Raw genomic sequence first — 27,384 nt, forward strand, 5'->3', positions numbered from 1 at the left:
TCGCAGAAGGGTCATGGAGAGCATCGCAAAGCAAAATGCTGTCGCAATGGACGATATAGACAATATTAGCAGCAACAGCAGACCGACAACCGCCGATGGTAGTAATATTGAAGAGAACGGAGACTGGTTGCATGGAGCAGATCAGCCTGTTGCTGCTGCCCCAAACTCTGTCAGTAGCGGATTCATCCTCGATTCGGATCTCGACTTCCTCGACATTGCTGGCCAAACAGACGGTTATATGCCTGGAGATTTGACAGTCGTTATTTCCCGTGCTAGAAACGAGGCCATCATCCGGGCTCTCAGCGAGTCTCCCAATGATACTTCCGGGGGCTCCATTCGTCTCAGCCGTGTCGACTTTGACAAGGCTTTGAAGGGGTTTACGCCCGCCTCTTTGCGGAATGTCTCGCTCCAGAGTTCGACAACTACGTTCAAGTCGATTGGTGGTCTTCAAGAAACACGAAAGGTCCTGCTAGAGACACTGCAATACCCCACAAAATACGCTCCCATCTTCTCACAATGTCCCTTGCGACTTCGGTCTGGTCTCCTCCTCTACGGATTCCCTGGCTGCGGCAAGACACTGCTTGCCAGTGCTGTGGCTGGTGAATGTGGTCTAAACTTTATCAGCGTCAAGGGGCCCGAGATTTTGAACAAGTACATTGGTGCTTCGGAGAAGAGTGTGCGTGATCTGTTTGATCGTGCCCAGGCGGCAAGGCCTTGCGTCTTATTCTTTGATGAGTTTGACTCGATAGCCCCCAAGCGTGGCCATGACTCGACCGGTGTGACGGACAGAGTGGTCAATCAGCTGCTAACACAGATGGATGGTGCCGAAGGCTTGTCTGGGGTGTACGTGCTCGCGGCAACGTCTCGTCCTGATCTCATCGACCCAGCTCTTCTCCGACCTGGCCGTCTCGACAAGTCTCTACTCTGCGACATGCCCGCTCCCGAGGACCGTCTCGACATTCTCAAGGCGTTGTTTCAAAAGGTCCGACTCTCCGACGAGCTCGCCGAGTCGGAAGACGCGTGGGAGGAAATTGCCCGACGCACAGACGGCTTCTCCGGCGCAGATCTCCAGGCTCTCGTGTCCAACTCGCAGCTCGAGGCAATTCATGATGTTCTCGATGTCGGCGGCGCATCGTCCACTGTCCGCGGCAAGAGCGGCGGCCAGAACGGGGCGCGACGCAGCGCAGCTCCGAGCTTCGTGCAGTTCCGCTACGGCGCCGACGCCGACCAGTCCGTCAAGCCCGCGCCTCAGAGCAAGTCGGCCGCCCTCACGGAGCAGGCCGCCATGACGTCCAAGCTGGAGCAGATTAAGCTCGCGCGCCGCAAGGAGAAGCAGGCGCACAAGGGCTCGGTCGGCCTTGCAAACGCTGCCTCGACCAACGGCGACGGCGGCAAGGCGTCGCTGGACCAGAAGGAGGTGGTTATTGGCTGGGAGCACCTCGTCAAAGCGCTTGACAACACGCGTGCCAGCATCAGCAAGGAGGAGAGGAGCCGCCTAGAGCGCATATACCACGAGTTTGTGGCCGGCCGCAGCGGCAAGATGAAGGATGGGCAAGGAAGCACGGAGATTGGAGGCCGTAGTAGTCTCATGTAAATTTAGGCAATGTGGTAAAATGTATAAGTATATGATTGTTGTTGCTTTCATTCTTCGTATTATTGCATAGCAGGAGCTAGCAGCTAGAACCAGACATCTAATTCATGCTCTCATCAAGACGGTTCGTTATCATTCTAATATTCCATTCAGCCACTTATTCACCTTCTTTGCTCTGGGCTACGGAAATCCCCCCCCCCCTTCTTCACGCACCCTTGGCAGCGGCCACTTGCGCCGCCAGCACCTCATTCGCCATCTCGAGCAGCACGCCGTGCACATCCGCGCGCGCCGCCACCATGCCCCTGTTGGCGCGCAAGTCGCGGCCGGCGCCAAACTCCATCGCCCGGCCGTCAAAGTCCGTCACTCGGCCCCCGCGCTCGGTAAAGAGCAGCTGCGCGCCGGCATTGTCCCATACGTAAAAGACGGCCTCTGGGCGCGCGCCCAGCCGCACCCACGCGTCGGCCGCGCCGAGCACCAGCGCCGCGTAGCGGACGTGGCTCGCCCAGACGTCCAGCCCGGGGTACCGCGCGCCGAGGCGGCCCGCGAGCGTCCGCGGGAGCCCGTGGTTGGTCGACGTCGACCGCTGGCAGTCGACAAAGCGCAGGCGGCTCGTGAGGCTGTTCTCGGCGGCGGCGGCGGTGGTGGTGGTGGCGATGGCGGGTGGTAGTAGCGGCGGCAGCGGCGTCGCGGGCGACGACAACAGCGACGCGGTGGCCGCGGAGGGGAAGCGCCGGATGGTGGCTCCCTGGCCCTTGACGGCGGTGAGGAGCACGCCCAGGCCATCGGCGTCGACAACGTCGTCGTAGATGCCGCCGTCGTCGGCGACCTTGAGGCTCGGACAGGCCAGCACGCCAACAACCTCGCGGCCATTTTCAATCAGCGCGAGTGCGACGGCGTACTGCTGGCCCTTGAGAAACGTGGCCGTGCCGTCAATCGGATCCATGACCCAGAAGCGGCCCGTGGGTCCGCCCTGCCCCGCGCCGCCCAAGTCAATCAGATTGAGCATCTCATCGACCGACGACGGGCTCGCCAACGCCTCGCCATCGCCACCACCACTAGCCACGGCATCCGCCGCCGACGACACTACCAAATTGTAGACTTGATCGCAGAGTTGCGCGTCGTTTCGCAGCGCCAAAGAGTCCTCCTCGCCGAGGAAGCCGTCGCCGGGAAAGGCGGCGTGCAGGGCGCTGATGAGGAGCGCCTGCGCGGCAAAGTCGGCGACGGTGACGGGCGTCGCGTCGGCCTTGGACACGGCGCTGACACGAGACTGCACGTTTTTGGTGAGGATGGCGGCCCGCAGGACAGCGGCCTCGGCGACGGCGCGCTCACGCTCGAAAGGCGCCGTCATCTTTGCGTTTATCAGAGAATGTGTCTTGCTGGTAGTGACTCGTGAGGTTGTATGTAGGTGGAGGCAAGCGATACCTTACCTGTGCCTCCTCACAAGGGTGGGTAACCCATAAGGTCGACTTGCACAGTAAGTGGCCGTCTTGGCCGTCACCAGCAGCAGCATTACACCGCCGGCGCATGCGATATTGTGCATCTCTGCTTGTACTATACATCTTGTTGGCGCATTGACTTTCACGACGATAGAGGGCGCCGACGGATTGTGCATGTACATCATCAAGCACATCGCTTTCATCTTCCTACGAGCGCATCTATTAATTTGAGCCATCATGTTTAAAATACACGGGGCCTACATCAACCATCAAAGCATGTCCGGCGGCAGAGGGATACGGAATGCAGACAGTTTTTAGAGTAGCCGCCAAACAAGAGCAAGGAGCCAACAAGACAGGAACCAAACAATAATAAAACCTCGCAATTCCATCAAACAACCGCAATGCCCTCCCAATTTTCTAACCAGACAACGACCCGTGGCAAACTCCTTCACACCGCCTGTCCTTCGTGAGTCGTTTCCTAATGCCTTGCACCTCTGGGTATGTTGTATAATTGCTTGCCCTCGCCTTGAAAAAAAAAATATGAAAAGAAAAGTGAATCCTCGAAATGTACCAAAACGCCAGAAAAATGCGAAAAAAACAATGCAGGAGGCTATTAATTCCACGGCGATCAAATACATATCTTGCCCCCCTCGTGTTCAAGATTGAATGCTCCGGCACTTCGGACATGGGCGACCTACGCACCATTTGTGCTAGGCCTGACTGAGCTGCCTTGCTTGTTGCGAGCGTACAACGTTTTGTACATGTTGCTCAGTCGCTCGCCCGTTACACTCATGCTCGTATCATCGACAGGCCAGAGAGCAGCCAGAAAATCCCTATAACATCCAAGTCAGCATAATGAGCGAGTCAGAACATTCGAAGCTGACTTACCAGAAATTATCCTTCAGTCCTCCATCCGCGACAGTAGCTGGAAGTTTCTCGTCAAGAAAAGTTCCGATTACTACAAGCTCTACAGCAAAGATTGATGCGCGCTCCTTGCTCGACTTGACTTTGTGCTTTGTTGTCGAAAGAATCCTTTCAAAATTCTCTCGCACAGGCTTGAGCAAGTACCAGATCATAGCGTCGTTGTCCTGCGCACGCTGATCCGCGTTGTCACCGATGTGGCGTAGCTCGTCCAGACGGCGAAGCGCCTTGGCTCTCCTTTCATCAAGAGGACGATGCTCATGGTGATGGCTTCTCTCGCGGTCCCCGTGGCGATCATCACGTCTGTCGTCACGTCTATCGTCACGCCTGTCATCACGCCTATCGTCACGTCGGTCGTCGCGTCGGTCGTCGCGTCTATCGTCACGCCTGTCATCACGCCGGTCGTCACGTCGGTCGTCACGTCTATCGTCGTAGCGGTAGTCGTCACGCCGGTCGTCACGCCGGTCATCGCGCCGGTCATCGCGCCGGTCATCACGCCGGTCGTCACGTCTGTAATCATCGCGACGGTAGTCGTCTCTGCGGTAGTCATCCCTGTGACGAGGTTTCTCCCGGCGTCGGTCACGGTCGTCATCATCTCGGCGTCGAGCCTTCTCATGCCTGTCATTTCGGTCGTCAGGCCTGCTGCTGCGGCGCCCGTCTTCAGCTCGTTGATGTTTGGGGATGCGAGAATCTTCATGAGAAACGTGCTTGCGCTTGAGTTCTGGTCGCGGAGTTCCACGATCATGATCTCGCTCCTTCTCTCGGGGACGTTTCGTAGTTTGTCCACTTGGAGATGCTGCCGCGCTGTTACGATGGCCATTGGGCAAGGGCTGTTTCTTTGCACGATGACCCTCGGGCGCTCTAAGTCCAGGGCGATCATTAGACTGTCTTGCAAGAAGGACTGATAGCAAATACTCAGAGCGTCGCACAAGGTGTACGGCGCCTGGGGCCTTGAGCTTGTCATTGGCCTTGGATCTTTCTTCCTTCTTGCCAACACGATGCTCCTCGAGGAACAACTTTTCCGAGAGCTCAAGGTCCGGATCATCACGGATCTGTACCCATGCTCCAAATCCGTGCCTATCAATACCAACAAGAAGCATAGCATCCTCCTTGGCACCCCATGGGCAGCTGTAGTTTGCACCCTTGGTTGCGTCAGGGAGACGGTATGTTCTCCAATCAGCTTGGCTTCGGATGGCATCGCGAAGAAGCTGTAACTGCTTTGGTCGCTCGATGGCCGTTTCGGCATTGACCTTCTTCAGCTCGCCAAAGTCGATCAAGACAGCTTTCTTATCCTTCTTCGTCAGGGTTTTGCCCATCTTCTTCTCTTCCTCGGCCATTCTGTCGAGATTCTCATCCACAGCTGTCTGAGCGGCTTTGATGAAATCGTCTAGAACCGACTTGACATAGTCAGCATCACGATCGACAAGTTTTGCTTCGCGAATGATGTCATCTCGTCGGTCATCAATTGAGCCAAAACGGAAATAGGCTTTGATCAGGTTACGCTGATCCTTGTCATTGAGAGGTCGTTTGGGATCAGCTCGCAGGGCACGTTCCTCTTCCTCTTCCTGCTGTTGTTCCCTCTGTCGCTTCTTGAGGCGGTCAGCCCGTTCAGACTCTCGATTGCGGCTCTTCACTGCAGCACGTCGTGGTGCACTCTCAGCGGCGACCTTGGCCAGGTAATCATCGTGCTGGCGCTTATCTTCCTCAGCTTTGATTTCTACTAGCTTGTCGGCTGGAATGATCTGGTCCCAGTCAAGGTTGATGTCGTCTACCTTGACATCAGTGATTTGCATGAAGTTGTCCCAGTCAATGCCTCCACTACTAAGGTTAATCTTGTCATCAACCTTGGTCTTTGTGACTTCTGCATTCTCGAGAATAGAATCAATGTCGAGCTGCTCGAGGCGTTCCTGATTGCCGCTTTGCTCGAACATCTTGGAGGAGCGCATTTTCAAAACCATTTGGATGTCTTCATTGGAAGATGGTCCATCAACCTTGATGCCTTTCTTGTTCAGCTCCTCCTTGAATGCAGCCTTGCCGTCATCCGTAACACCGGCCTGAATGGTGAGGTATTCTAGCAGCAGCTTGTTTCGCGCCCGCTCCAAGACTTCTTCTTCCACAGTTTCCTTGGAGACAAGACGATAGATGTTGACGGGGCGTTTTTGACCAATTCTGTGGGCTCGGGCCATGGCCTGCAAGTCTGCTTGAGGGTTCCAGTCAGAATCGAAGATGATGACAGTGTCTGCTGTCATGAGATTAATGCCGAGACCACCTGCGCGAGTAGATAGAAGAAAGCAAAAATCTTCGCTGTCGTCTGCATTAAAGTGGTTGATGGCCATTCTTCTGGGGCCCGCTGCAATAGTTCCATCCAATCTCTGGAACTTGTAGCCACGGAGAGACATGTAGTCACCAAGGATGTCGAGCATCTTGACCATCTGGCTGAAGATGAGAACACGGTGGCCGTCCTTCTTCAGTTTGGAGAGCAACTGATCCAGTAACATCATCTTTCCGCTACTCGTGATGAGACCTTTGATCTGGTCTTCACGACGGATGCTGCCAGCCAAAACTCGCTCCTCCGCGCCGGGAAACATGTAGGGATGGTTACTGATCTTCTTGAGCTCCATCATGATATTCAGCAACGAATTCTTGTGACCACTGCTGGCATCAGAGAGCGCAGCATAGTTTCTGGTCAAGATATTCTTGTAATAGTCTAGCTGAACATCAGAAAGCTCAACGCGAATAATCTTTTCCGTCTTTGGTGGCAGATCAGATTCCACAGTCTCTTTGGTTCGGCGTAGAATATATGGCGCGATGGCGGAGTGTAGCTCCTGCAGCTTTTCCTGTGCATCAACTGCGGCGAGCGTGTCTAGGTCTTGGTCAATCTTCACCTTGCCTGGGTTCAAGAAGTCCAAAAGTGCAGCAAGTTCCGAAAGATTGTTCTGTATGGGTGTTCCAGTGATGAGCACTTTGCAGGGAATACCAAATCCAACCAGGCGCATGTAGAGCTGCGATTCGCTGTTCTTGAGGCGGTGAGCCTCGTCAACTGCAAGAACTTGAAACTTGATGGACTGAAGAAACTGCCAGTCTTGAAGAATGAACTCGTACGATGTGACGAGAACATTGAACTTTGGTTTCTTGGGATTGCCATCAACAAGCAACTCATTTTCGCGAATGATGTTACGTGCGTCTTCAGGGCCTAGGTACACGACGTAGTTCAGGTCTGGTGACCAATTATTGAACGTGTCGCACCAAGCTGGGATAACACTAAGAGGAGCAACAACAAGCGATGGCCCTTCTTGCTTGCGACAGTTGCGCAGCCAGCTAAGAAACGAGACAGTTTGAACCGTTTTGCCGAGACCCATTTCATCGGCAAGGATAACATTGTTGCCTCGGCACCAGTTGAGGCAGAGAAAGTTGAGCCCACGAAGCTGAAAGGGACGCAGCTCGCCGTTTTGTATGTACTTGGGCTGGGCATCAAGCTTGGTCATCCTAGAACGTGTGTCCAAGTTGGTTTCCTTGCGATCCGAATGCCATGGTCTCGATGCTCGGTCAAGATACTGGTCAATCTTGTCTTGAAACTGAGCGCTGATTGCAGAGGCCTGTTCCCACGTGCATTCTTCGTAGGTGAGACCCTTCCATTTGACAAAGTATTCGGTGCCATCTTCTCCTTCGCGGACATTGACGACTCTTTCAACCTTGGTGAAGTCCTCGAACGCCTCTTCGTCACGTTCGCGGTCGAGAAAGTATTGTTCCTTTGTCTCTGGAGCCATTTCGTCACCAAAGCGAATATCGAGTTCATACTCGACAAGCTTTCGAAAGTAGTTTTCGACTTTGCGAAAACCACGCACGTTGCGAAGGGAGTCGATGGTTTCCCACGTGTCGTGCAAGTTTGACTTTCCTTGCCATTTGATAAAGTACTCAAAGTCATGTCGGCTGGAATCAAAAGCGAGAACAGCATCGGCTTTGATGCGATGTTTAACGACCTTTTCGACGTAGGGTGAGTCATCGACATAGTCGGCAACGTAGTAACCCTGACCAACTTCCGTGTCTTCTTCTTCTTCTTCGGCGTCGCTCTCTTCGTAGGCCCCTTGTTGGACTTGCTGCGCGGCCCGTCGGCTAGACCAGCGCTTCTCCGTGAGGGCCAGAGCAGGCTGAGCTTCCAGGCGTTGTCGAGCTCGTTTGATCTGACTCTTTGCCCGTGCTCCACCGTATGTGTCTGAGTCGGAATCGGAATCATTGGTCGACAATTGTAGCACAGGGGTTGCTCGCTTGGAGGCTAGTGGTTCTGTCAGTCGGTGGATGGCAGCTTCAAGAATCGCAGAGCATGACATACAAACACGAGAGTCATCAACACGTCGTCTCTTGATCTGACGACGGCTAACGGGTTCAGCATCGGATTCGGAATCAGATTCCGCCTATGCGACAGCTATAAGTAAAGTGATTGGCTTTGACATGCACAGACGACATACCAGCTTGATTTGCGGTTGAGGGCGTCGCTACAATCCAAAGTTAGCGCCAATGGGGAAGATGAAAATTTTTCAGGTGGCAGGGATAGCATACACTACGACGCAGGCCATAGAGCTCCGGATTGGCTCTGATATACTCTTCCTCGTCGACTGAGGCTTTTCGCTTGGAAGCTTGATTCGAGTCGCTGGAACTGGCTCGGCGACGCGGCTCGGCGTCGTGATCCTTGGGAGAGGGGGGCTCATTGTGCACGTCGAAATCAGCATCGTGCGACGCATCATCAGCGCTAGATTCCGCGCTCTCTGACATGCGATCGTCATCCGAGATCTTGTTTGCGCCATGACTGACATCTCTGAAGGACTCCGCGGGGGACGGTTGTTGCGACGGAGTCAGAGAGCGATTGGAGGCATCGCTGTTACTTCGGAAGCGTTGTGTGGGATTATGCGAATCGTTTTCATCATCTTCGGTCACATGTCCGTTTATAGGACTGCCCAAAGCAGGGCTAGACATGGTTGTGATTTCGCCGAGCGATCGATAGGTCCTGTGTCCAGAGTGGTGTCAGCAGAATATCCCTCGCCTGTATGATAGCCCAGGGGCGCGAGCAGCAGAGCGACAGAATCATCGAGTAAATCGAGCCAGATAAGAAGTAAAAGTCATATCGAGATGAAATATTGCCGGTATCGCTCAGGTATACCAGCTCTGGTGATGGATAGAGATGCAGGAGTCGAGACGTGGCAGAGAGGGGGCTGGCAGAGGCGCTGCAGCTGAAAGAAGCACGTATTCGAAGCCATGGCATCAAATTCAACGAAATTCATCAAGAATTGACCTTGATAGAGCCACCCTGGCCGTCTCAGACGGCCAAGGGCGCGCCATCAAGCGTCGCAGCCGGGCATCGGCGAGATCTGGCGCTGGTACACTTGGCGACAAGAGTGATGGGGTTGTAGGCAAGAATGGGAGACATACCTGTCATGAATAAAAATAAGGCAAGCAGTCGACTGAACTAGAAGAAAGGCCCGAGTATGAAACAAGACTATTCCGGGGAATCGTGGGGGGAATCGGTAGGAAGCGAGGGAGCGTGGTTGGAGACGGCCGAATGTTATAAAAAAGCATAGGCAGAGCAGAAAGAAAATGGAGGGACGGACGGGGCGGAGAACCGAAGGCACGGCTGGGTTGGGGCCAGTCCATTTTAGGTTTGGCGGCGCTCAGGTGGCAGGAGTGTTACAAGGGTGCCACAGAAGCATAATGCGCTGTTCAGCCTGTTACGGTAGGCTATTACGACGAGTACAGGTGGTGTACAAGGCCTAGACAAAATCTCGCTGCACTGAGCACGGCCAAAACGCCCCAGGTGGCTCCAGGTACCCAGGCAAAAAGGTACCCAGGCAAAAAGGTACCTGACTGTCTGGATAGGTGAATTCAATACTGAGTTAGGTGAATAGGAAACAGGTAAACACGCAATAGGTGAATAAGTAAAAGGTAAACAAGTAAACAGGAAGATACACAGGTAGGCCTTACAGGTGCGAGCCAATACACCTCCCAATTGTCTGTGCGTGTGCCACAAGCGACTCAGTCACGTGCCACTACATACCAACATTGCTCTTGTACCAGGCAATGCTCGAATTGCCAAACGAGACTTCGCTGACGAAATGAAAGCAGCAGTGTTATACTACAGTTTACAGTTTACAGGCTGGTAATGGGGCTTTTTTTTTTTAACTTTTGTGTTGCTGCTTAGGTTTGCCGTGCCATCTCGGGTATTACACCTCCTTGGAAACTCCCTGGTGCCTGGCAAATGGTACCAGGCTCTCATACAGCGTGACCTCATGCAGGTGGTGTGCTACCATGAATTTCGATAAATACGACCTCGATACTTGGCTATGCAATCACGCAAATCAAGTACACATCTATAGGTTATAATCAAGCTTTTCTGTGCTACGTGTGTCTCATTTATAGAAAAGCCTTTCTTAAAAGCCGCTCGGAACTTGCAACCACTTCCCAAGCACCGACACACGACAAGTGTACACGCTCGTACTAGGTGCTGAAAATATACCAGTGTTTTTTTCATAGCAGTCCGAATGAAATCAAATTCAATGCAGAGTACAATACCATATCCAGACAACCCATTCTTCTTCTGTTGTCACGGTTGCTCGCTCAATTCCCGCACCTTGCTGGTCGTCCAGGGAGCCAGGCCCATGTAGATAGCGCAGATCCTTTACAAAAGTACTCTCGTCACTCTTAAACACCCAGAAAATACTCATCCAGAGTTCAATTGCTAACACGTCCTGTTCCTCACACCGAGAAAAGCCCACTGTATCCAGCTTCGCCCACTGTTGCCCTGCCCCGCCAAAGCGACGATTCACGAGGCACGAAAAATTGATGACCATGCCACTACGGCGGCCACCGTTTACCGCACCTTTGTTCTTCTTCTTTTCCTCTTTCCCCTGCCACCATCGTCCAAACACTCTTCAAGACTTGCCGTTGCGCCTACTGTGTGCTTTGGTCATTGTTCTACGCATACGACTTTACTTTATACGTCGTTCCGCCCTGTTCTAGCTCGTTTGCCTTGTCTTCCATTTTCAGCACATAAAAACATAAAATCCCGTCAAAAACTTCACTACCCCACCATCGACAGCCACCACCACAGCCATCATGGTCGACAAACTCACCCGGTAAGCTGCAGCTGCTGTGCGTCGTTGCAGAAATTGCGCGCAAAAAGTCTAAGTCCGCAACCGCTGACGCATCACTCTAGTATCGCCATTGTCAACAGCGACAAAGTACGCCCCCGCTCGCCAGTCAATCCCCCAACTACCCCGCCGTACTGATTGTCTTCACAGTGTCGTCCACGAAAGTGCAGACAGGAGTGCAAAAAGTCATGCCCTGTCGTTCGCAGTGGCAAGCTCTGCATTGAAGTCGCCCCTGACTCCCGCCTCGCCTTTATCTCCGAGTCGCTCTGCATTGGTTGCGGTATCTGCCCCAAGAAATGCCCCTTCGACGCCATCACCATCATCAACCTGCCCACCAACCTCGAGAGCCAGGTCACCCACCGTTATGGCCCCAACAGTTTTAAGCTCCACCGCTTGCCTATGCCTCGTCCTAACCAGGTGCTCGGCCTTGTTGGAACCAACGGTATCGGAAAGAGTACCGCTCTTAAGATTCTCAGCGGCAAGCTCAAACCTAACCTGGGCCGCTTCGATAATCCTCCTGATTGGGAGGACGTCATCAAGCATTTCCGTGGTTCCGAGCTCCAGAGTACGTTTATTTGCTTTCTCATGCATTCTTTTACACACGATAGCTGACTTAAATCCCAATTAGACTACTTCACCAAGCTTCTAGAGGATGACCTGAAGGCTGTTGTAAAGCCTCAATATGTCGATCAGATCCCCAAGGCCGTCCGTGGCCCTGAGAAGAGCGTCCGCCACCTCATCGAAAGCCGTGCCTCCCTCAACAACATGAAGGAGGTTGCCGAGGTACTCGAGCTCAACCACATCATGGATCGTGACATCAACCTCCTTTCCGGTGGTGAGCTTCAGCGTTTCGCCATTGGTACTGTCTGCGTCCAGAATGCCGATGTGTACATGTTTGACGAGCCTTCCTCGTATCTCGATGTCAAGCAGCGTCTCTCCGCCGCCAGAATCATCCGCTCGCTTCTCCGCGACAATGACTACATCATCGTTGTCGAGCATGATTTATCCGTCCTTGACTACCTCTCCGACTTTATTTGCGTTCTGTACGGTAAGCCCGCCATCTACGGTGTGGTGACTCTGCCTTCTTCTGTCCGTGAAGGTATCAACATCTTCCTCGACGGCCACATTCCTACTGAGAACTTGCGTTTCCGTGACGAGTCTCTGACTTTCCGCATTGCCGAAGGCGCTGACGAGTATGCCCTGGACCGCTCTCGCGCCTTCAAATACCCCAAGATGGAGAAGACTCTTGGCAACTTCCGTCTCCGCATCGACTCTGGTGAATTCACCGATTCTGAGATCATTGTCATGATGGGAGAGAACGGCACTGGCAAGACCACCTTCTGTCGTCTGCTCGCCGGTGCCCTCAAGCCCGATACCAAGGCTGGCGTTCCTGAGATGAGAATCAGCATGAAGCCGCAGACCATTACTCCTAAGTTTGACGGTACTGTCCGCCAGCTTTTCTTCAAGAAGATCAAGGCCGCCTTTCTCTCTCCTCAGTTCCAGACCGACGTTGTCAAGCCCCTCAAGCTCGACGACTTCATCGATCAGGAAGTCAAAAACCTGTCTGGCGGTGAATTGCAGCGTGTTGCCATTGTCCTGTCCCTTGGTCTCCCTGCCGATATCTACTTGATTGACGAGCCCTCTGCCTACCTTGACTCCGAGCAGCGTATCATTGCCTCGCGTGTCATTAAGCGCTTCATCATGCACAACAAGAAGACTGCCTTTATCGTCGAGCACGATTTTATCATGGCCACCTACCTCGCTGACCGCGTCATTGTCTTTGACGGCAAGCCCGGTATTGACTCTCACGCCAACACTCCTGAGTCTCTACTTACCGGCTGCAACACTTTCCTCAAGAACCTCGACGTCACCTTCCGTCGTGATCCCACCAATTATCGCCCTCGCATCAACAAGCTGGACTCTCAGCTGGATCAGGAGCAGAAGCTGAATGGCAACTACTTTTTCCTGGATGACAACGATGATAAGGTCACTGCTTGAAAAGGGCATCTACAGGGATAAAGCTCCTCCCCACTACCAGCAGTCGCCGAATGAGCAGATGCACGGTAGCGGCGGCAGTGAAGCACATTGCACACTAGAAACCCAGGTTACTCTGGAGCGCCAAGATGCGTCCGCGCCAGAAGGCGGCGCCAGCGAGGAAGACGAGCCGGACGACTGACCCCGGCGGCAAGCAGCCTTTACCCCGTTGTCTGGTCCTGCCATGATTCAGTATCAGAGTATGACTCTGTCGCAGTTTGCGACTGTACTCTAATCCGTGGCAGATTGAGGGACAATGGATTGATATGGGAGGACTGCTTGCCCCAAGCCATATATAGGCCCGCATCCTATCCTCGCAGGAAGACGGGCCCGTATTATTGATGAGTAAAAGTTACATGACCACTAGTCCATAAATCGAAATATATTCAATTTAGCATAAATTTTCACCTTTCACATCTGTGCCCTCGAATCAATGTTGTAAAAAATTTTGAATGCTCATATTACTCTCCGCATTTAAAAATCTCTCTTTCTCAATGTGTATACTACTAAGCGCCATCTGCTTCTACGATCAGGTTGATACGACACGACTCCTAGATGATGGGTAAGAGAAGAAGAGGTATGAAGGAATGGCGTACAAAAAGTGCTAAACAGCGTTGTTTCCGCAATGGACGCGTTCATAGAACGTCTTCCAATGTCGATTAGTTTTGCCAAGGATGAAACGAATCAAATCCTTTTGAATTTTCAATTTCGGGATTTTGCTTTTTGTTTCTTACTCCTCAATCTCGCCCTCTTCGCTGCCGCTCAGCATCTCGGCATCCTTGTCCTTACCCGCGGTGTCTGGAGCGGCGGCCGCTGCTGCGCGAGGAGCAGGAGGAGGAGTCTTGCCCCTCGGGCGCTCGCCGCGAGGGGGTGTGCGTTCGCGCGAGCGATCTCTTCTAGGTCTCTGTAGAGGACGTTAGCAACCATGTCACGGTTTATTTCCAAAAATGTGGTGGCAGGGGCGGTGTAGCATACCTTGGAATCTCTTCTATCATCCTCTTCGTCCTGGCGGCGGCGGCGCGAGCCAGCCGGGCGTTCATCACCATAGGGGAGCTCGTCATACGAACCTCGATCCGCGCCCCTGCGGCGGTACCGGTCCCTCTCCTCCTCTCTGTCGCGCCGGTCGTAGTCGCGATCGTCGAGATCGCGCCGTGAGCGGCTCGGCCGGTCATAGTCGCGCGAGTCACGGTCGCGTTCGCGGCGTGCTGGCGGCGGCGGCGAGGGCCGGCCGCCGCCGGCTCGCTCACTAGCCAGTAGAGACTCGGCCATGGTGGACTTACGATGATTGCGCTCGCGCTCGGCAATGGCCTTGCGCCGGTCTGCCTCGTAGGGATCCAGCTCGGGACTGCGGCTGCGTCGCCGTCCACCACCGCCGCTTCGGTGCGAGCGTTCGCTGCGCGCGCGATCTCCGTCGCGGCGAGGCACTTCGCGCTCGCTGGAGCGCCGCGCGCCTCGTTCCATCTCCTCGTCTTTTTCGCGGAGCCGACGCATGTGTCTGTCAAAGACGCTATGGAGGGCATCGTCTGGGAGCGACTGGAATTCTGCAACCTTCAGTATTCGTGGTCGTACCTTGTCAAAAGTGTCACCGAGTGTGACGGGAGGATCCATGCGCTTCAGGTGGACGCGGAGATCGTCCATTGTTCGGCGCTGGTGGCGCTCAGGCTGTTCGTCGCGTTTCGCGTTTCGCTTTTCGCGCAGCTGGCATCTGGTCAGTATTGTACAATGTGGGCAGGTTAAGGGTGTGGCTTACCCGATCAAAGAGGAGTTTAAGAAGATCAGGATCAATGTTAGCAGTGCGTCGATCATCCCTCATAATGGACATGAACTCCTCTAATTCGCTGGTGGGTGTAATCTCAACCCGCTTGTCCTGTAAAAGTTAGTATTTGGCTTTGTTTAGTACCTCGAGTACCTACTTCGAGTACATCTAACACATGATTTCTAGGGCCGCGCAGGTTGCGTTCCTCTTCTTCCACAACGTCCCAAAAGAGCTCCTGCGCAGTCGAGCCTTTGGAGGGTTCGTTGCTAGCCATGGCAATGTAGCGCTCGTCCTCTTCGATAAGCGGAAGGATCTGTGACCATGTCACTCCGGCCTTGATCTTTCCATCACTTCGTAGTTGGACAAGCAGAGACTTGAATGCCTCTCGCACCTTGCGCTCTCTACGTAGCGCCTTGTTCTTCTCTTCTTGCTTGGCATCGTTGAAAGCGCGTTCCAATGCCCTCATGTGATTTTGGAACGCTGTTAATATATCATATTGGGTCAGAGACTTATACTTCTCTTCATCTTGGAAGGTCGGTGTAGATGAGAGAGTCGCCTGAGCTTCGGACCAGGAGGAGTATGGCTCCAGGTCAAGCTTTGGCAACAGCTCCAGAAGTCCATCCATTGCACTCTTCCGAAGACTTGTCTGCTTCTCTTTGTGTGCTTTTCTGAGTTCCTGAATGTACTCTTCAAACAGGTGTCTCCGCTCGTTTTCGTTACTCGTGGATCGGAAGATGGTCTCGCCCTCAATAATGGGTCGCGCAGTCTTCCAGCGGGTATAGTGTTTAATCTCGGGATGACGCTTCAACATGGTCTCGAAATCGGTCCGCAATTTTGCCATTCTCTCTGCAGCGCGCTCCTTGTCCTGCGTGACGACATCCTGGCAGTACTTTTCGAAGGCAGCGCGACGGTCTTTGGGGTCTTTGATGGCGCGGAACTGAGGGTCCTTGGCCGAGGCGCGGATGGCCTGCTCCCAGCTCCAATCTGGCTGCACACCACTACGGCGAAGAAGTTTCGCGAAAGCAGCCTCTGCTTCTTCCAATGTAGCGTAGTCGGGATCGTCGTTGGCAGGCACGAACGCCTTGACTTTGGGATCGATAGGAGCGGCAAGCTGTCGTGCATCGGCATATGAATCGCGATCGCGATCGCGGTAATCACGGTGGTCTCGATGATCGCGGTAGTCCCCTCGGTCACGACGGTCTCCTCGGTCGCGATGGTCGCGGGCATCACGAGGGTCGCGGTGAGAGTCGTATCCTGTCTGCGCGTTGCCTTGGTTGTAGGGCGTCGCAGCAGGTACGCTGTTGTGGCCAAGGGCAGCCTTGAAGACTTCGGGCATTTCCCAGGAGCTCTGCTTAGTCTCGGTATTGTACCAATACTTGCGCCCGCCCTCGGCCGTGTACTCTTTCCATGGCTGCGACGACAGTGCACGCTGCGTATAACAGTTAGTCGTGGCACCAGAGCCCGGTAGACTTGAGGGGGTTTTGAATACGAACCTCTGCCGGCGTCATCATCTCCTCCGGCTTCGTCCATTGCGTCACCTGGGTTGCACTGTTGTAGTAGTAGGCTCGTCCATCCGGCGTATGATGCTCTGCCCATGTCGACACCGGAGGCGCCTGATGGCCGCCGTATCCGTTCATGTTTGACTTGCAAGGGCCTTTTAAATATCGAAATAGCTGCCAGGAAGACTTGCGACAGCAGTGCCGATAATTCTGGGGATGCGAAAGGGCCGAATCAAGCAACAGTCGAAGATGTGCAGTAGCAAGCCGCCAACCTCGTTTGCCAGACGGGCTGGTAATTTTCTGCCACCAAGCAATGATAGAAAGCGCACGAGCCACTTTTCCACCAGCCACAGCCAATTGCGCCACATCATCTCACAACGCTTGCTGGTCGTAGCTTGAACGCCAAGGGGCGTTGCCAAGTGATGCCGCAGCAATGCCATTATCGTATTCAAAGTGGTTGGGGCACATGTTTAGGATCGAGTGGCTCTTCTGATAGCTGTTCACACCTATGGTTTCCTCATAATTCCAGATTATATACAGATCGACGCACCATGTCGGAAGTCGATGCGAAAGCATCAGAAGACCAACCACCGTCACAAGCGTCACAAGCCATACCGCGAGACAACTCGGGGAGCTTCACAGATCAGTCGTATCTCACCTACTTGGTGCCTTCCGACACGGACATCAACCTCGATGAGGCGTTTAGTGATCTGGGTCAAGGGAAATCAATACTAGCATCGATACCGCAACGCGAGACGCTCTTCTTCGGTACCCCAGCCCAGTCTTCCCCCCCCGCCCTTCTCTCACTCGCGCCACTAACCAACCTCTCAGATGAAACCGTGCAAGTCTTGCTCATCCTCAGAACGCCATGGGTGGAAGAAAAGGAGCTCCAGTCTAGCCTGCAGAGGCTCATGATCTCTCTGGCCGCGCACGTCGTCAACAGCCCAACCGCCGCCAATCGCGACGCCACCCCCGCTTCCGAGTCCATCTTTGTCGGGGCCGTCTCCGACATTAGCGATCCCTTTGTCGTCGTGGACGAGGAAGCGGGCAGCGACTCCGACTCGGAAACGCCCACGCGGTACCTCTATGCGGTGTGGAAGCTCGCGGTGCCGCTCTCGCGGCCGCGCATGCGCCTGCACCGCCCCTCCATCGTGCTGTCGGCCTCGGCGGGCGTGCGCCCCGAGCAGTCGCCGTCACCCGAGCAGGCCCGCGCGGCGGGCTACCTGCAGAGCGGCGTGCCGTCGGGCCTCAACCTGCTCGAGTCGTTTGCGGGCGACCCGGGCCTGCACGGCGTGCGGCCCCGGCTGTCGGCGCTGCGCGTGTCCCGCGTCGTCCCCGTCACTCGCCCGCCGGACCTTCTGACGCGGTTGCGCACGTTGCCGCAGCTGCAGCTGCCCGTTGCCGCGCTCGTGCACGCCCGCATCCGTTTCGTCCGGCCCGGTGCTGCCGCTCCCCCGACCAGCACCGTTGTCGCCCTTCTCGAGCTCGACTTCACCCCTGACCTCGACTACGAGGCCGTCGTCGACAAGGTCGCCCTGACGACATCAGCTGGCACTGTCGAGAGCCTGAGCAGTAGCAGCGACGATTATGAGCCCGCCGCGCTCGCGCTGCCCCTCCGCTGCGTCGCGCACGACCACGTCACCCTCATGTACGCCGTGCGGCCGCACCGCCTCGACGTCAACGCCAGGGACGCTAACAACGCGCTGCACATTGCCGTCTCGGCCGTCATCCAGGTCGCGCCGGGCGCTCGCTGCACTCCGCGCATTGACATGGCCTGGACGGCGGGTCTTGACCTGAGTGCGCCGCTCAACCCGAGCTTCGGCGCGGCCACGGAGACGGGCATCCAGCGCGCGCACCGCCCCGCGCAGCTCTCCCTCGCTAGCACCGCGTCCCTATCTGCCGTCACGCCCCTCAAGTCGCCGTCCATCATGCGACCCGATGCGCTTCCACTGCTCGAGGCCTCATCGTCCTCCACCACCCCAACCGCTACCCCCACCGCCGCCGTCCCCGAGCTCGGCATTACCATGTCGTTTAGCGGCCCGGCCGCCGCTGTGCGCCCCGGCGACGTCTTCTCTTGGACCGTCTACGTCCTCAACCGCACAAGCGGCGGCGGCGGCGACGGCGGCGACGACGGCAACGATCCCGCCACCGCCGCCAAGACCGCACGCAAACTAGCCCTCGTCGCTATTCCCCGGCGGCGCCGACACGAGGCGCGGTCCTCGCTGCGCCCTCCATCGACGGCCTCACGGCGCCACGGCGAGCCGGACGTGGCCGCCGCCGTCGTCGACGACAACGTGCTGCACGCGCTGCAAAAGAACGCCACGGTCGACGGCGCCGACCTCGTGTGCCTGAGCGCCGACACGCGCGTCGGGCCACTCAGCCCTGGCGCCTGCCACATTGTCGAACTGCAGTTTCTCGCGCTGCGCCCGGGCATCGCCGGTATCGAAGCCATTCGCGTCGTGGATCTAGGATCCCAGGAGCACGTCGACATTAAAGATTTGCCGACAACGGTGATTGAGCCGCTCGGCGCATGAGATTTAGAAGAAGCCCCAAAGAAATCAAGTTTAGATAAAATGGACATGTCATCAAGGAAGAGAAAAGGTGGATCGTTTTTTTCTTTTTTTTCAGAATTGTATCAAGTAATGCTCGCTAGCGATTGTATTATTGTATCAAATGAGGTGACTTCGCTTCCCTTCAACGACGTAGTCTCGCCGGTGCATGTATTCACACATCCATGCGATATGCCAGTACAAACAACAAACAAGACAACACCGATGCCAACACGTCCAAAATGATGCGTGCCCATGCATTTTTTCCAAATAACTGCCATGCTGAAATAAATAAAACTCCGGATAATGTGTTTTCTCGGGCATGCATGAGAAAACCAAATTGTAAAAATTCCACCAAATATATTCCCATAGGATAAAGCAGGCCTTTTTTGTTTTCTGCCAGGTTTCGCTAATCTAAATGTCATAGTCGTCGTCCCAGCCAAGCGTCGCGTAGATGGATTTTTTCGGCTCACTCTGGCCCTGCAATCGCAGCTGCCCGACAGGGCTGCCGCTGAGCACTTGCTGGTGCTTCTCCTTTTTGGCAGGCGTCGCAAAGACGTGGTCCCTTGTCTCATACTGCTTCGCAGCTCCCTCGTCAGCCTTGGCTAGTTGCGGCTGTTTATTCGTGCTCAGACTGGAAGAGAGAGGGCGAGGCGTTGGGTTGTTGCTGGTCCGCACCAAAGGCGAGGGCGGAAGGCAAAGCTCGTCGTTGGAGCGATGCAGAAACGTTGACTTCGTTGCTCGTTTCGACGGGGTGCTGCCCACCGTGTCAATCGTTGGGGATGTGTTGAGGTCCATGGGGTTCCGGAAGCCAGTCCGATGGCCGGTCGATGGGATAAAAGCTTCTACACTTGAAGGCGCAACGGCCTCCTCAATGTGTTGCATAGGCAAACCAGGTTGGCCCTGGCTATACGCATAAACGTCCCTGAATCTGTTGTTGGCGGGCGTTGCCTTGACGATAGTACTTCGCTGCATTCTGCGGGTTTCTGCATCATTGTTAGTCTTGTGCTGTCGATCAGGGCAAGAAGCTGCACTCACTCTTCGCCGCGAGGACTCTTTGCTGGTCGGCCTCTTGCATAGCTTGGCCAACAACTTGTCTATTCGGTTTACGCAACGCAGCAATAGCATCTTTGACCTGGGCGTCAACCAAAGCTTGTCTACTCGCCTTGGATGTGTCGTGGCCCGCCACGCCGCTGCTGTTGCTGCGCGAGAGCGCCGGTCTTCTCTGACTGTCGCCTTCCATCTTGGACAGGCGCCCGAGATTGGCAGTCTCGCTTCCCTCGCGCTTCATCGAAGGTAGCGAGGTCGAGGTGGCAGATCGCAGGAGAGCAATCACGTTGCTCGGTCCGCGAGACACGCTCCTGCGGCTCTGCTGATCTGTTGATAACGCGCGCTGGAGTGTCCTTGGCCGCTGGACAGCGGCGGGTCTCTTGGTCGCAGAGCCAGGTTTCTGTTCTTTTTTGGGTGCGGAGCGCTTCTGGGTTTTGCTGCCACTTGCAGGCACAATCACAGGGCCGCCAAGCTTCCTACTGATTGCGTCGCACATTTCGGGAATACGTGCCGAGAAGCTAGAAGCCGTCAGTCCCAACGATGAGTAGTGGTTGTTTGGCACATGGCAACTTACAATGGTACAATAACATCGGTACAAAAATCTTTCAGTGGCTCCGAGGATGATATTTGCACTAGGCTGCCACTGAGACTGTGTCTGTTAACCTGTGACTCCTCTGCCAATTGCTGCTCGTCTGTGGCAGTCGACTGCCAGATCGTCAAACGGTCGGCGTGAACATCGATGAGAACCGGCAAGTTATGCTTGTTTCTTTTCTTTGCTGGGGCAACCGCAGGTGAGCGATGAGCTTGCGAGGCGGAGGCGCCAGGCAGTAGAGGAAGGCTACTGTCCGCTGCATCGTCTGCAGCTTTGAGCGGCTCAAGGGCCAGGATCTCCAAGATCAGAATCATTTGCAGCTGCGTCTCACGGGTGCGAAGCAGTGACAGATGGGACTTGATTTGCATGGCAGTATATGTGGGCTGCTCCTCGTCGAGCTCGGGCTTGTTGGCATTCCACCACTTTCGAATACGGTCATCTTCATCAGGATAGAGACCATTCTTGCCTATTTTCATCTTTTTGGGCTTGCGTTTCTTGGAGCGAGCCTCGTCGGAGCTATCCACGGGGGCGGCTATTTGAGAGATGATGTCTGGCGCAGTTTCACGGTATTTCTTGTCGACTTGTACAGTGGTGAGAACCAGGCTCTTGAGGAATTCGATGAGGTCGGCCATGTCGAGAGTCGCCTCGAGATCAAGGTGGAAGGCTGATCTAGCTCGTGATAGAGGACCTTTGGCAAAATATGCAAGGGATCCCTGCGTGGGTCGGATTAGAATGATGATGTAGGGGTATGGCACGACAAGCACTCACCATAGACTTGTATAATGCTTCGAAATAATGAGCTCGCATATTTTCAAATATGTTGGTAGCCATGTCTTGAGTGTCATCGTCGATCGCTCGGATATGAATTTGGCTCGAGGGGAGCGCTGATACCGCGCCCATCGCCGAGCTTTCTCCTTGAGTCTCTCTGACGGGGAAATGAGCCTTGGCTTTGCTGCTTTGCACTATCTGGGTTTCGTCGGGCGAAGCCTTGACGTGAGGAATCATGATCTCGGGCGTTTTCTCGTCTGGTCTCGTCTTGATGTGCGGAATCATGATCTCGGGCATCGGCACCTCATCTTCTCCCTTGACATACCGAATCATGATCTCGGGCGTTTTCTCGTCTCGTGCCGACTTAATGTGCGGAATCATAATCTCGGGCATCGGCAACTCCTCTTCTCCCTTCTTGACATGCCGAATCATGATTTCCGGCATTGGCGATTCCTCCACACTCTGCTTCACGTGCGCAAGCATCTGATCCGATGACCGTGGCGGCACCTCTGGCGCCGTGACCCCGTCGCTTGACGTCCTCGCCTCCGCCTTGGGCTTCTTGCGGACCAGCGATTGAATCGCCTCAATCGCGGCGCGCTTCTTCCTCTGCGGACTGTCCATGCGCAGTGTCGTCGTTGTTGTCGTCGTCGTCATGGCGGCGGCGGCGGCGATTGACGGCGACGACGACGTCTCGGCCTTGACGGGAAACACACGCTCCGCGCACACGGCAGTCGCCGCGTCCCGCGCGAGCCGCTCGACGCTGACCCAGGCGCCGAGTCTGCACATGGCATACAGGCCGTCGGCGTACCGCTCGACGGCGTAGACAGCACGCGTAGCTTCGTGCCGGGCCACCAGCACGCTCCGCGCGGCGCCTATGCGGGTCTCGAGGTCGAGAATCTTGATGCGGGATTCGACGAGGCGGGTGTAGGCGCTCTCGGCCGTCGTGGAGCCAAAGTCGATGCAGCTCAGCGGCAGGTCCTGCCGCCGCAGCACAAACAGAGGCGATAGCGTTTTGGGCTGCACAGAAAGGGCGTGCGGGTGCGGCTGCGTTGTTGTTGCAATTTTTTTTTTTGCGCGCGTCAGCAACATGTCGTCGGGGGAGGGGCGGAAGAAGACAAGCCCAGGAGGAAACTCTCTCTCACCTTGACGGCTATAGACGGTCTGAGCAGTCTCTCCATGGCCGGATCGGAACGTCGCCTGCACCGATCCGCGGGCGAGGAGACGGTGGATACGGCAGCTTTGTCGCCGGCATGGTTGAGGCTTCCGTCTGAGCTCGGCGTGAGGATGCCGGAGCGAGGACGTGACGCGCCCCTGTCGTCCGGGGCGGCAGAGGAGGACATGAGCACGGGTGGCAGCTCATTCGTCGGCCATTGCGTGCGAGTCTCGAGTATATTCGTTGAATAGCTGGCGGCTGGAGCAGTATAATATGTTGGTTGCAGATATACAGATGCATATACGAATGGTTCGAGGTATGTTGTCTAATACCGTGTGTGGTGGTTTTGGTGGAGAAAAGCTTACCGGCGCGGTTGGACGCGTCGTCTGGAACAGTGGTAGTGGGGCATCTGTATCTATGCCTGCTCCTGTCGATGAGCGACAGGAAAAAAATGTGCAGAGACGTTGGTGGGAGACAAGTACTGTACTGTTCATACAGCATTTTGTAATGATTGCAAATTCCTAATATTCTGCATCTTTGGGCTTCTACAATCGCTCGGGTACCTAGAGGCTGGCAGCGGGCCACCATAAAAGTGCACCCATATGAATATGCTCCAGTGACGCACTCTTTGGGTCAGCGTTTAGCGACATGTTGAGTTGACATGCTCCTCTCACCATCATCTTTGTATGTTGGCCAGTTCTTACAGATATTAATCTTTGGGATCCCAGGGTTGATCATGGTAATGGTGAGATACCACAGCGTACATCGCCGACTACCAATCTGTGCTTTTACTTCCAGCAACACCTACCACATGTCATACACAACTTCAGGTCACCAACGCAGCACAGGAAATCCATCAAAACACAAAAGACACACTTTAAGTTCCAAGCCAAACCAGAAAAGGTACAAAGCAATCCGCTACTTTTTTTTTTCTTTTTCGCGCCGCTGGGTGCTGCAAACGACACATCGACAATTCTACCGGGTAAGCCGCCCAAGCACGGAGCATCACGACAAGGTCAACGGCCCCGTTTTTGACTCACCACCACGCGTAGCCAAGTCGAACTTCTGTCCACATACAAGATCACTTGTTCAAATCGGAGCAATCAAAGAAATTCATCCGTTTCCGTCCCATAAATGCCAGTACTTCTGTAAAAAAAAAGATGGACGAAAACAAGCCCTTTAAAAACTAGCACACTTCTTCAGCCATGGGCCGGCAGCCTTATCCCCACACACAAAAAACCGAAAGCGCCGATCTTTTCCCATCACAGCCAATCCATCTCTCTTTTTAATTTTTTTTCCTCCGTAGCCTCGCGCCGCCCCATCGCGGCGGGCAAATCTATGAAATCTGAGAAAGGGGGGCGTGCGCTGCTTTTCCCGTGCGCTCAAATCGTCGCCGCCGCTGCTCGCCTCCGCCACGTGGCTCCGGGCTCAGAGTCAAGTCCTGAGCCAAGAATGGGAAGGAAAATCCCTCCCATCAAAGGCACACACCCCCGTTTTTTTAAAACCAATCATCAATGAGCATGGGGGGTTTTTTTTTTAATTAATAAAGCAAAAAGAGATGGTGCCCAGATCGGGATGTCGTGCAGATCGAAAATCCTTTCCCATTACAACCCACATATCGCTGCCATGTATCATATATGTGCTCGCCCGCCTAGACGGTGATATCACCACAACCACCACTTAAAGCAAAGGATTGTTTTTATTTTTATTTTTTTATTTTTATTTTTCGCAGCACCGCTTTTAGCACGTAAGTTCGCAAGTATCAGGTCACCATTTGAATAGGCGGCCTGCCAAAGCTTGTTTCGAATTCGGCGTCTTGTGAGCCCTTTTCGAAGCTGGGATTTTGGCTATCTAGCGGAGTCTTTGACGGTATGCGCCGTGACTGTGTGCATGCCGGCCCCGGCGTTCTAGAGTCCTGACAGTGCCAGATTTTAGTGTAAAATTAGTGTCAACAAGGTCGCAATGAAGAAATAATAAAATAGAAACGGGCATATGTTGTGCACATGAGAATAAAATTTTGAATTCTGCGACTTCCACTCATAAACCATGGCCAACTTTTCCTCTCCAGCAATGTTCGCCCACATTAGCTGACCAAAACCTCGAATGCATCAACTGCCAGAAAACGCCCAGTAGCAATGAATAATTCCGAATCCTTTTCCGATATAAGAAAACAAGCCCTTAAAATACCAAACGCCAAAAAGTCCCGGATATACCCTGAAAAAAAGTGGTTATGTATAGAGGAAAAAAAAAAAGATAATCAACCACAGAACAAGTCGTCGGGTCATTACATTAGTAGTGGTCGCGTGCATCGCAGCCAGTCGGCCTGCCAGCCAGTAGAGCCACCGTCAAAACAGATGGCTTTTGGTGCCAGACGGCAAATTTTGGCCCCATGCGAATCGTAGTATACAGTGTGCCCCGGCCCGAATGTCCAAGGTTACCAAGTTTGTAGCCAAAGGTGGGTATATGTGACAACGAACCGTCGTCGGATAAATGTCAGATCAAGATGCCGACGCTGTTACATCTTGGTCGAGGAATAAAAAATAAGTACTCGCTTTTCTGGCTAGATGCCACGATGGGTCTAAACGCTAGACCAGCCGGCGTTGCCGTAGAGGCCCATATAGTCAGGGCTGCTTTCCTGGTTGTACATCTCGGCGCCTTGCTGGACCGGGACACCAGTGCTGTTGACGTATCCAGGCACAGACATGGCCGTCAGGTCAAAGGACTGAGGAAGACTAGACAGACCCGTGTTGACGAGATAATCCTCCGAGATACCCATGGTGTATGCCGAGTGCATGTTGTACATGCTGTCCATGTTGCCGGGGGTGCTTGGAGGTGTCGACAGCGTGGGATCGTGCGAATTGAAGCCCGCCGCCTTGGTCTCCAGCGAGAAGGGGCCCAACAGGGCCAGGTCATTCATCCCGTGAGCATTAGCAACCATGGGGGTGTCGGGCGTCGGAGGAGCCATGGAGCTAGCAGCACCAGTCGATGAAGGCGAGCGGTGCATGCTAAACATATTGCGAGGCGTAGTGGTCGGCTTGGAGATGCGTCCAGAGCTCGAAGCGGACGAAGTTCTACGCATAAAGCTGGCAGTTTCGGCCATCCTGTTGATGCCGATGGCGGTTCTAGGAACCCCGGCTCCCGGTGTGCCGACGCGAGCAGCGTTGATTGACAGGGGAGTCGGGCGTTTGTTGCGGCGAGAGGCAAGTTCGATGCAAGGAGGAGACCTGAGATGCATGCCGGGCGGAAGTTGAGAGGTTGGGCTCAGGGACATCTCGCGATCGTCCAGGCTAAAATCATGCTGCTCCATTTCAATGCCACCGGCGACCATGGAAGCGTTGACCTTGGAAGCTCCAGCGACCATGCCGTGGTAATCAGAGCCGAGCATCTGGCTAGGGCTGCGGTCGTCCAAGGGCATGTATAGCTCACTCTCGCTGATGGAAAAGCCATCGGCGCTTGCATCAGAAGCCGAGAGATGGTCGTGCGTATCCTCTGGCGACTTGTCTTCGCAGTCATCTCTAGTTGATTTGTCTGGAGAAAAGGAAGCGACCTCGCCAATGAGGTCCGAGGTAGTCTCCATGGAAGGTACGACATCGTCTGACCTGACCATGTCGAGTCCGGCAGCATCGGGAGAGCTCACTGGAGAATTTGAGCCATCGCGAGTGTGTAATGCAGCTTGGGCGCCCGGGAATGGAGCACTAGAGGCAACTAGATCACGTTTGCGATCACCACCGACAATGGCACCCTCAGCCACGGCCTTTTCCTTTTCCTGTCTCTGCTTGGCCTCGTACTCTCTAATATTCTTTTCCTTCTTTTCCCTGGCACGGCGGTTTTGAAACCAGTTCTTTTGCGTGTTAGTTGGAAATGTCGTTGAGAAAGACTGTGCAAGTCCCGAATCAGAAGCAACTTACGTTGATACGAGCATTGTCTACTCGCATCGACTCGGCAAGAGCCTTTTTTGTTGTGCTGTTGGGCTTGTGGTTCTTTTGGAATTCGGCCTCGAGAACTTCAACTTCCTCCTTGGATAGACGAGGCTTGGATTCTGTAGTGCGAGGGATTTGCTGGTTAAGCAGGCGTTGGTGGTGAGCCTGATATACGTCCATGGTATCGGCCACATATGGGGGATAGTTGGCGTTTGTGATGTGGGAGTAGGCGGCAGCGGTGGCGAAGGGATCGCTGACGGCAGCGTAGGGCCAGCCAGCCCAGTTGTTTGACGCAAAAGGACCCATGACGGCGACTGATTTTTAGTTTGAAGGGAATGGAATGCTGCCTGAAATGCTGCTGGGTAATGTATTTCAAGGTGCTAGGCGCAGCACAAGTATGTCGATGTCGGAGTACTTGATGGCAGCAAGGAAAGCAGATGCAAAGAGCGATAGACGGGCTCGAGTAAGGAGCAATGTACAAAAGGAATGGGAAGAGGCTCTTTGGGAGCAAGTAGGAGAAAAGCTTTGCGGAGAAGGGTGGGCTTGCTGGAGCGATGAGGAAAGCAACAACAAGAGAGGGTCGGCGGATATGGAGGGTTTATTAAGAGAGAGGTTGAGATGGGTGGATGAGATTGCGGGAAGCGAGAAGGGTACGAGAGGTGAGACAAGAAAGCTCAGTTGGAAATGGGACTCTGCCCTCGTAGGACGAGTTTGGCGAAGGGGGGATATGTTCTTGAAGAGAAGGCATAGTATGGTGGGACAGAAGCAGGAGAAGCAGAGGAGGAGAGGGGCATACGAGGTAGAAAAAGGGCAAGACAATGTATTCTGTAGTCCGGCATTGGCACCGAGGGGGAGGAGAGGAGGCGCGAGAGAGGCGAAGGGCCCTGGTCGGCTGGGTCGTCCACATCCACCCAAGGATGCCCACCACATCCACAAGCACGCATCGCGGGCCAGGTGTGAGATGTGCGAGTGTGTG

The 27,384-nt window shown here is 54.5% G+C and overlaps 8 protein-coding genes across 8 annotated transcripts in view; 3 read left to right on the forward strand and 5 right to left on the reverse strand.

The window, feature by feature from the left end:
* Window positions 1–1,594, forward strand: part of BBA_01173 (ATPase protein) — a gene marked incomplete at both ends in the record, with an annotated part of 3,825 nt that extends 2,231 nt beyond the window's left edge. The window contains one exon of the mRNA XM_008596270.1: window positions 32–1,594. Within this exon, the coding sequence (XP_008594492.1) occupies window positions 32–1,594 (1,563 nt within the window). The remainder of the gene's footprint in view (window positions 1–31) is intronic.
* A 202-nt stretch (window positions 1,595–1,796) lies between these two features.
* On the reverse strand, window positions 1,797–2,939 carry BBA_01174 (myo-inositol-1(or 4)-monophosphatase; the record flags this gene model as incomplete). Its single annotated transcript, XM_008596271.1, has 1 exon — window positions 1,797–2,939. One exon carries the CDS (start codon window positions 2,937–2,939, stop codon window positions 1,797–1,799), a length of 1,143 nt encoding a protein of 380 aa, XP_008594493.1.
* A 782-nt stretch (window positions 2,940–3,721) lies between these two features.
* On the reverse strand, window positions 3,722–8,919 carry BBA_01175 (SNF2 family chromodomain-helicase DNA-binding protein; the record flags this gene model as incomplete). Its single annotated transcript, XM_008596272.1, has 4 exons — window positions 3,722–3,860; window positions 3,916–8,360; window positions 8,415–8,441; window positions 8,506–8,919. The coding sequence occupies 4 exons, from the start codon at window positions 8,917–8,919 to the stop codon at window positions 3,722–3,724; spliced, it is 5,025 nt and encodes a 1,674-aa protein (XP_008594494.1).
* A 2,133-nt stretch (window positions 8,920–11,052) lies between these two features.
* Window positions 11,053–13,263, forward strand: BBA_01176 (ABC transporter; the record flags this gene model as incomplete). The annotated part of the gene is made up of 5 exons (XM_008596273.1): window positions 11,053–11,072; window positions 11,153–11,177; window positions 11,238–11,652; window positions 11,716–13,073; window positions 13,126–13,263. The coding sequence occupies 5 exons, from the start codon at window positions 11,053–11,055 to the stop codon at window positions 13,261–13,263; spliced, it is 1,956 nt and encodes a 651-aa protein (XP_008594495.1).
* Window positions 13,264–13,851: 588 nt separating this feature from the next.
* Window positions 13,852–16,514, reverse strand: BBA_01177 (FF domain-containing protein; the record flags this gene model as incomplete). The annotated part of the gene is made up of 5 exons (XM_008596274.1): window positions 13,852–14,025; window positions 14,097–14,819; window positions 14,872–14,988; window positions 15,035–16,306; window positions 16,371–16,514. The coding sequence occupies 5 exons, from the start codon at window positions 16,512–16,514 to the stop codon at window positions 13,852–13,854; spliced, it is 2,430 nt and encodes an 809-aa protein (XP_008594496.1).
* Window positions 16,515–16,927: 413 nt separating this feature from the next.
* Window positions 16,928–18,910, forward strand: BBA_01178 (uncharacterized protein; the record flags this gene model as incomplete). The annotated part of the gene is made up of 2 exons (XM_008596275.1): window positions 16,928–17,144; window positions 17,208–18,910. 2 exons carry the CDS (start codon window positions 16,928–16,930, stop codon window positions 18,908–18,910), a joined length of 1,920 nt encoding a protein of 639 aa, XP_008594497.1.
* Window positions 18,911–19,339: 429 nt separating this feature from the next.
* BBA_01179 (uncharacterized protein) lies at window positions 19,340–22,675 on the reverse strand (the record flags this gene model as incomplete). The annotated part of the gene is made up of 5 exons (XM_008596276.1): window positions 19,340–19,911; window positions 19,964–20,493; window positions 20,550–21,280; window positions 21,336–22,379; window positions 22,478–22,675. 5 exons carry the CDS (start codon window positions 22,673–22,675, stop codon window positions 19,340–19,342), a joined length of 3,075 nt encoding a protein of 1,024 aa, XP_008594498.1.
* Window positions 22,676–25,066: 2,391 nt separating this feature from the next.
* Window positions 25,067–26,714, reverse strand: BBA_01180 (homeobox domain-containing protein; the record flags this gene model as incomplete). Its single annotated transcript, XM_008596277.1, has 2 exons — window positions 25,067–26,329; window positions 26,397–26,714. 2 exons carry the CDS (start codon window positions 26,712–26,714, stop codon window positions 25,067–25,069), a joined length of 1,581 nt encoding a protein of 526 aa, XP_008594499.1.
* Between the last annotated feature and the right edge of the window lie 670 nt (window positions 26,715–27,384).

The sequence above is a fragment of the Beauveria bassiana genome (genome assembly GCF_000280675.1).
Source record: "Beauveria bassiana ARSEF 2860 unplaced genomic scaffold BBA_S00002, whole genome shotgun sequence".
NCBI classification, from domain to species: domain Eukaryota; kingdom Fungi; phylum Ascomycota; class Sordariomycetes; order Hypocreales; family Cordycipitaceae; genus Beauveria; species Beauveria bassiana.